Source organism: Ictalurus punctatus, chromosome 26 (genome assembly GCF_001660625.3).
Source record: "Ictalurus punctatus breed USDA103 chromosome 26, Coco_2.0, whole genome shotgun sequence".
In the NCBI taxonomy this organism is placed as follows: domain Eukaryota; kingdom Metazoa; phylum Chordata; class Actinopteri; order Siluriformes; family Ictaluridae; genus Ictalurus; species Ictalurus punctatus.
Window position 1 is genome coordinate 10665934 of NC_030441.2, and position 9012 is coordinate 10674945.

The following is a 9012-nucleotide window of genomic DNA, read 5'->3' on the forward strand; positions in this document are numbered from 1 at the left end:
AAAAAAAACCACAAGGATAATGAAACATGTGTATTAGAAAGAACCTGAGGCCCTGAATATTTTTTTCTTTCTTTCTTTTTTCCTTATCTTTTTTCTTTTTTGGATCTTACCAGGGATATGGATCTCATGATAGAGTCAAGCATAAAACATGTTTACTTCAGCTGTGTAGGAGAAACATCTGTAAAGAAAACATTAAAGCTTTAGTTTTAGGTCAGCGTGTTTATTATGGCAGGAAAGTCAAGAACTAATCCTAGATTAGATCCAAAATATTTCAACCCAAAAGGGTATATAATGATAGACTGTTAAAGAATTAACAGTGATAATAAATATATAAATTTTTGAGCGCATGTAGGGTGGACAAAAAGTGGTCAGATTACTTGTTTGTGGCTTCATTGTGGATGCACCTGGAAAACAGACAGAATCACAGGCTACACATATTTTCATGCATACAGACATGTTCATGGCATATGCCATATTATCTAATAAATCAGAATTTACTTCTACTGTAATTTAGATGACATTTCCTTGGAAATAAGAAAAGAAAAGGTAAAAGTTCACCAGTCTGGTACTTTTTAATTTAAATGCTCCAATTCTGAAATGATGTATACTATACTTCATAATTTAAACTAAAATTTGAATTATTCATTAATGCCAGGTAATGCCATAAAAATGTAATCAACTGTCACTAGAGTTCTGTCCCATATGTAAGGCAAATCAGTCAGCATGCAAAAATACAGTATAATGTCTGATAATGAACTTGATTCCCTGTAATCATTCCTGGTGTGAGAACATGTTATAGCTCTTCCATGTATCCATACTAAACTTCTTAACTGGTACCTTATATTTATATAAAACTCAAGAAACATGCCTGTATATGTTTAGACTTGATATGAACGGATTATATGCAGCTGTACAGAGACAGTGTGGCTATAGGTGTATAAATCTCCCTGACAGGGGGATCATTACTTTCTCCCATTAAAGTGCACTCACAACCAGGCACCATCCTTCCATCTCTCTCTCTCTCTCTCTCTCTCTCTCTCTCTCTCTCTCTCTCTCTCTCTCTCTCTATATATATATATATATATATATATATATATATATATATATATATATATATATATATATATATATATATATATATATATATTGGCACCCTTGGTAAATATGAGCAAAGAAGGCTGTGAAAAATTGTCTTTATTGTTTAAACTTTTGATCCTTTGCTCAAAAAATTCACAAAAATTCTTTGCTCTCATGGATATCAAACAATTGCAAACAGAACACAGGTTTATCAAAAAAAAAAAAACTTTGTTAAATATAGGTGTTCAACAATTATTAGCACCCTTTTAGTCAATACTTTGTGCTACCTCACTTTACCAAGATAACAACTCTGAGTCTTCTCCTATAATGCCTGATGAGATTGGAGAATACATGGCAAAGGATCTGAGGATTCTCAGGAATCTGATCTGAGTCCTCCATACAGAATCTCTCCAGATCCTTCAAATTTCAAGTTTAACACTGGTGGACTCTCCTCTTCAGTTCCCCCACAGGTGAACAGGTGAACATTTTCTATGGGGTTCAAGTCAGGGGACTGGGATGGTCATGGCAGGACCTTAATTTTGTGGTCAGTAAACCATTTCTCTGTTGATTTTGATGTATGTTTTGTATCTTTGTCCTGCTGGAAGATCCAACGACGGCCCATTTTATGCTTTCTGGCAAAAACAGTCAGGTTTTCATTTAATATCTGTTGATATTTGATAGAGTCCATTAGCCCATGTATCCTAACAAAATCTCCAAATCCTCTGGCAGAAAAACAGCCCCAAAACATTAAAGAGCCACCACCATATTTAAATTAATAAGGCTGCTATGCCATTTTATCACTAATTGGTTTATGCATAGAAAATAACTTACTTAATATAAAAGTGTGGCATTAGCTTATTTCATTTTATTCGTGGTCAACTGCAGCTTCTGTACCATTCAGAAAAAATGTCACAAAAGGTCTCCTGAATTTCTTTTTTAGATGTGAGGTAGATGTACATGTTGGTGACATAATTGCTATTACCAGATTTGCATGACAGTACAGCAATATTAAATAATGTACTTCGAGTGAATAGTTGATTCAAGTTGTTCTTATTGGATATTAATGAGTTTTGGGTTGAGTTATGTTTTACATTTTGAATGATCCTACCTTAACTGCATATCTAAAATGCTGATTACTGCAAACCCTGTTCAATCAAATCAACACTTAAATGTAACTTCTTCAACAGCATGAAGTTGGTTAAAAGGTCTTACCCAGTAATAGACTATGCCAAAGTTGAAAGATATTTTAAAAATTATGAAGAAGACGATGACTGAAATACATCAATCTGGGAAGGGTTACAAAGCTATTTACAGGCTCTGGGACTCCAAAGAACCACAGTGAGAGCCTTCATCTGCAAATGGAAAAAACTCAGCACAGTAAGGAACCTTCCCAGAAGTGGACGACCTTCAATGAGCAACTACTCATCCAGCACGTCACAAAAGAGCCAAGGACAGCGTCAAAGGACCTACAGGCCTCTCTTGCAACAGTAAAGATCACTATTCATGACTCCATTATCAGAAAGACACTGGGCAAAAATGGCATCCATGGCAGAGTGGCGAGGTGCAAATCATTTTAAGTATGCATATTTAAAAAACAAGTATGCATACTAGAATTTTAAGTATGCATGCCAAAAATTTTTATATACCTGCTAAAAATAAGTTTGCAAAATAAATATATTACAAAATCCAGTATGTTTTTGTTTCAAAACATTTGATCTACATCTGTAATTCTTAGGGGTAAAAGTAATATTTAGGACATGGGGAAGCTCTACTTCTTTCATGGCTGCCAAGAGTGTGGGGAACAGTACTGTTAACTGCATGTTTTAATAAATGCACATCTTCACACTGATATCAAGGAAATGTTATTAAAATTATTTCATTGCACATGTTTCTGTTCCAAGGGTTTCATCCAAAAACTAGTTATTAGTTAGGTTCATTGGCGAAAGCTTAGATGTTTACTATTCCTTATATGTCAGTTTGAGCATCAGAATCATGCTGAAACAATTCATTCAATCATCTACATATTTGTCCTGGTCAGAGTCACAGTAGTCTCACAAGTCAGACTTTTATCTAAACCATTAAGTGGCATGTTTTCAAGAAGTGGGAGAAAACTGTGGAACCTGTAGGAAACCCACACAGGCCCAGGAGGAACCATGAAACTGCAAAAGTGACCACAGTTCAGCATCAAAGTAGCAATCCTTGGAACATGAACTCATAACACTAGCCATTATGCCAACGCCCATTATCCAATTAATTTATTCATCGTGGTCAGACTTGCAGGAGCCAGCTAAAGTTTAACTAGCTTACCCTATGGATTAATTTACTAAGCAATGTTGACCTAGTTTACTAATACATAGAAGTCTTTAAGCAAAGGAATATGAAAGTACAATTCAGTAAAAAAAAAATATGTACCAATACTAAACATTAAGTATGCAAAATATGTACTGTATGCTTTTTTTTTTTCAAAGTTGTGCACAAATTAAGTATGAACACAAGGTTTATATGCATTCTTGAAAAATAAGCATGCATATTTAAATTTCTAGTATACATACTTATTTTTTAATTATGTCTACTTAAATAAATAAGTATGCATACTGGAATTTTAAGTATGCACGCCATGAATATGAATCTGAATCAGCAGTCATAAATAACCTTTCAGATCTGAATGAACTATGTAGTGCACCATGTGATCTCATTCAGCTTGACCAAATGACAGAGGGTTTCAGTAGATCTCTAAGAGCTACCTTGGGTAGAGCTACCTTACATTTTTCTCATATAAGGACAAGATTTTCGAAAGATTCAGTCCATGGTACAGTGAAAGATTACTGGTCTTCAAGCAAATCCCCGACAGTGTGAGCATAGATATATAAAAATAAGCAGGTGGTCTTCCAAATAGCATGGAGAGACTCATTTAACCTTGTCTTATGTATTTAATTATATAAGGACTTATTTAACACAGTATCTAAATTAAAAATAATATCAGCCATCTATGGTTCTTGCTATGACTCATGCCTGCAAACAGTGGGAGCACACTACATGAAAAGGTGTTTTGAAATCAAACTTTATGGAAAAATTCAACACTTATACATATATATATACAGTATCTCACAAAAGTGAGTACCCCCCCCCCCCCCCACATTTTTGTAAATATTTGATTATATCTTTTCATATGACAACACTGAAGAAATGACACTTTGCTACAATGTAAAGTAGTGAGTTTACAGCTTGTGTAACAGTGTAAATTTGCTGTCACCTCAAAATAACTCAACACACAGCCATTAATGTCCAAACCGCTGGCAACAAAAGTGAGTACACCCCTAAGTGACGGTGTATATATATACATATATATTTATTTTTATTTAATTTTTTTTTACACATATCAAATAAACAAGGATCTGTAGGCATCCCTATGTGTGTATGTTGCCTACAGATCCTTGCTTATTTGATATGTGTAAAAAAAAAAAAAAAAAAAAAGAAAGAAAAAAAAAAAAAAAAAAAAAAAATTTTTTTTTTTTTTTTACAAATTTTCACAACTGTAATTTACATAATTTACAGTTTAATTATACATATGCATTATATCCACAAAATGAAAATTACACACCTATATTTTATAAATTATATTCACAATATGCAAATTAAGAATCTTTGATATAGATTACTTTTACATTATTCATAATGCCCAAGGATATTTGTTTTTTGTTCTTTTGTCTATTGTCTTTTGTCTTTTTAATTCTCTTACTATTTGGTTGAAAACCATCTCAGCAGGGATATTGCATTGATTGAGAATAATTTTACACCTTGTTTTCGAGATTTTATCATTTGTGATGCATATTACAAGCCAGTACAAATCTTTTGTACTTTTTTAAAAGCTTTTTTCAATTATCCAGCCATTCACACCTTCAGTCAAAGCTAAGCACAGCTTAACCCCAACACAACAATTGTCAACATCTCCCTACATGCAATAATTAGTTGATTGAGCCAATTAACACCAGGTGCAGAGCACACCTAATCACGCCATAACCACACTGTGCGGTCTCATCTAGATGCTATAAATAGGCTAAATTTGGTGTTAACGTATGCTTGGAGGTCTTTTAGATTTGTGAAAAAAATGTTATTGAAAGCTGTGTTACTCTTGGTGGGGTGGACTTGCATGGTGAGTCCTTATCCTTCTATGCTTGATGAAGCTGCATCTGATGACTCATGGCCTGATCTGGAGGAATCCTCGCCAAAATACAAGGCTCAGACTCCAGTAAGCCCAACTCCTCATACTCCGTGTCCACCCTTGAAATTACCACAATTTCAGCAAATCAGCTCTTCAGATGTCCATAAGCTTATTTTTAAACCTGCAAGAAACCTTAGACCGGTACCTGCTTTGATGAAGTCTATATTACTGCCATCACCTACTCCTGCAACAGCAGCTCCCTTGCCTTCTAAACCAAGACGTATAGAGCTTTTGTGCCACATTGACCGGATTTATGTGAGGGTTCAGAAGAGTCTCTTTACCAATCCAGATGCTGGGAAATATCTCAAAGTGGGAACATGTACTGTGAATAAGGATTCACCTAAGTATTACTACTTCCTATATCCCATCAACAGCTGCACTGTACAACATCATGTATGTATTTCTAATTGGCAGAGATTGGGAATGAATTTGCATTCTATATTGGGCTCAATCTAAATTTCTTAAGAATTGTCATGTATCTTCCACAATTTCTATTTGTTTTTACAGGAAAATGAGAACCATGTTCTCTATTCAAACGTGTTGTCCTATGAGCCTCTGACTGATGAACCAGTTATTCGTGAGCTACCATTTTCTGTGCCACTGGAGTGTCGTTACAACAAGTTAGAACTCTTCATTCTCAACATGTACAATTGCTTGGGCTGCTTCTAGTCAGGCTAAATGTTAATACTTGCTTTAAAGGCATTTCCGCTCCTACAATATTGGCTATCATCCTCAAGTGGAAGCAGGGACTGTTTTCTTGAGCTTACAAGGTGGAGTCTCCCTCACACCTGTAGATGGTAAGTACTCAACCTTCCTTACATGTAAGACCAAATCTCACAAGCCTAGTAAATTTCAGTGTTGGGCAGTACTTTATCTTTTTGGGTTCATGGAAAACGTTTTTTTTTTCATGTATATAAACTAGTTCAACTTTCACTTTCCATGTCACTTAGTTGAACTGTGAATCTGCTGTCAGTGAAATAATGAGCTAAGCCTAAACTAGTAGGATTGGTTTAAATGTTAATGTGATTAGAAACATTAGCCTTGTTAACACTGCCTGACTGTCCTTTCCCACACTTCCATTCTGGAAAGCTACTGGTCCTCTGTGAATGTGAACATTATTCAATCCCAGTAAGCTAACTACAGTATCCCTTTTTGAAGAAATAACAATTGACCATGTTTGGTGGTGAACTGGGTGTCTGCCTAATTTTGTAAGAGGCCATTTTGTCTTATGGTGATCAGAAAACCAGAGTACATTAAATGAGCTGTCTTGTGGAACAACTGATGCTTTAGGGGAGGTGTGCTTTGTTCTAAAGATGGACTCTTTTCTTTTTAATAGAGAACTGGGAACCTCTTGCTAGTTGGCAGACCTATATGATTGGCCAGCCAATGTACTTTGAGGCCATGACTCCCCATGGTCATGCTGGAATGAGGCTGTACTTAAGCAAGTGCTACATCACTGCTTCTCAGAACCCTGACACTACACCTAAATACACTGTGATGGATAACTATGGGTAAGGGATTTGCTAATGCTAGCCTCTGCTTTAATATGTAGTGCCACATAGTGTGTTTTGGCAGCTTTGAATCCTTCTGTGCAGGTGCATGGTGGACAGTAAGAACACTCCTCAAAGCAAGTTTTACCCTAGTGAGGACAAGGCCACATTAAGGTTCTCTGTGGGAGCCCTTATGTTTAAGGACATGGTCTCTGATCCTAGTGAAAAGAAGGTAACTGCAACATGTGAAGCTGACCCTGTCTGTTAACATCCTGGTAGGGAATCTAAATAACCTGTTTGCTTGCCTGCATGGATGTTTCAGCACATGCTACAGAATAGTAATGCTAATGCAACTTAATTTTCTGTGAAGACCTTGTACAGTTTTGACTTGTGACTTTCTTATCAACCCCAGGAAATGTTCATTCATTGTGAAATGTATCTGGGACCAGAAATGCCAACTTCAAGCACTAAATCATGTTCCTATGTGGCAGATGCCCAAGGGTGAGGTTTATGGCCCTTCCATAATGCAAACTTTCTTTGATTTACACATGTATGAAATGACTTGTTGCTGTGCCTCTAGGTGGTCAGAGTTGTATGGAAATGACTTGGTTTGTGCTTGCTGTGACACTTCCTGTCCTGCCCCAGATCCCTCAGGTTGGTCATTATCCCACTTTTGTCCTTTTCCCTGTTTAAATTGGGATGAAATGTGTAAGCAATTGAACCTTTTTGGGTTTTTTTTCCTGCTGTTCCTATTTTTTGCATGAGGGCTAAATTTGAATGTTCATTTCTGATGTAGTGAGTATGGAGACAATCTCCAGCAGTGCCTGGGAGGTTAAGCATGACCAACCCACACACTAATCAAGGAAGGAAGTCCTGAATTATGCAGAGTTGGCGCTTTTCTGGTACAAAGCTGATGAAACAAGGGCTAAAAGAATGCTTGATCTGTACCTGTTGCTACACAGTGCATAATAAAGTCTGACTATTCACAAAAAAACTGGGTTTCTTGTAATACTAAAAGGACTGGGATGGGAGTAGTGGAAATACCAGCCTTTCATGTGAAGAAATGTACAGCAAGCACACAACCTTCTAATTTGAACATGTGCCATGGAACTTTTTGTATTTAAAGGGGCCATGTCAATATATTCCCTTGAAGCTGATCTTGGAAAAACTCGTATGTATTTGTGGACTGGGTAGCACATAATTTAATTTGAAACTATAAGAATTGAAAGCTAATAGAGGAATCAATTAAAACATGATCCCAGACAACTATAAAGGTATAGCTCACAAATTCCTGCAAGTGTTAGACAGCTCACCTGTAAAATAATGCCATCTGAATTTAGTGACTGAAAAATACTCACTTTTCAGTTATCTGCTACCTTAATTCTATACACAAGTGTTGATACAGGGTGTGCTGTTTGATAACCTCAGTCAGTTGCTCTAGGCAGAGGAAGAATATAGACCACTGGAAATTCAATTGAATGCACTGAATGAATAGAAGCAGAACAACGTGTCCCTCTGGGTCACAGAGGAAGCATGCCTGAGCTAAAGGAGAGAACCTGAGGTTTTTGAACATGCTTTGAGCTGTAAAGCTACATCCTTTTGAATTTGGCCCCTGGATGCAGGAGTAGCATGTACAGCTTGTACTGAAGCAGAATTGCTTGTGATCATTGATTTGGCCCGAACATCAGCAGCTCTGTGTGGCAACTGTCATTGCAGTCTCCAATGTCAATTAAAATTCCACTAAATCTCTTATAAATGTGGGGGTTAGCAGTGTGTCATTGTGTGCCAGGTTGTCACCAGTATGCGGAAAGGTATAAAATGGTCTCTGACCTTCTGTTCTGTGATGGTAAAGTAGCAAAGCACAGCTTCTGGCCAGGAATCTCCAGTTTCATTGGTCACTAATCTATAGTTCAGAAACATTTTCATCCATGTGACAAGTGGTATTGCAGACTCTCTGGGACAAGGCAAAAAAAGGGCTTGGAAAGGAAGCACTTATTGATGCCATCCTCTTTAAAAAAAAAAAAATAAAGATTGGTCCTAGATGTCAGTTTATGACAAACACAAAAAGGATATTCCTTCAGGAAACTTGAATAAAAATGCTTGGAACCAACAAGATAAACAAGCACATGTGCAGTGTTCTCTGACAAAGTGCCATGTAGTGATGTATAAATGTAAGGACATCACATGTAAATACATGAACACATTCAACAACTGAGACATGAT

General features: G+C 36.5%; 1 protein-coding gene across 1 annotated transcript; it reads left to right on the plus strand.

Annotated features, from left to right (window-relative positions):
* The first annotated feature begins 5167 nt into the window (after positions 1–5167).
* On the plus strand, positions 5168–7783 carry LOC108258641 (zona pellucida sperm-binding protein 3). Its single transcript, XM_017457410.3, has 8 exons — positions 5168–5692; positions 5807–5919; positions 5999–6096; positions 6636–6810; positions 6895–7021; positions 7202–7290; positions 7370–7443; positions 7586–7783. Exons 1-8 carry the CDS (start codon positions 5186–5188, stop codon positions 7645–7647), a joined length of 1245 nt encoding a protein of 414 aa, XP_017312899.1. The 5' UTR covers positions 5168–5185; the 3' UTR covers positions 7648–7783.
* The last annotated feature ends 1229 nt before the right edge of the window (positions 7784–9012 follow it).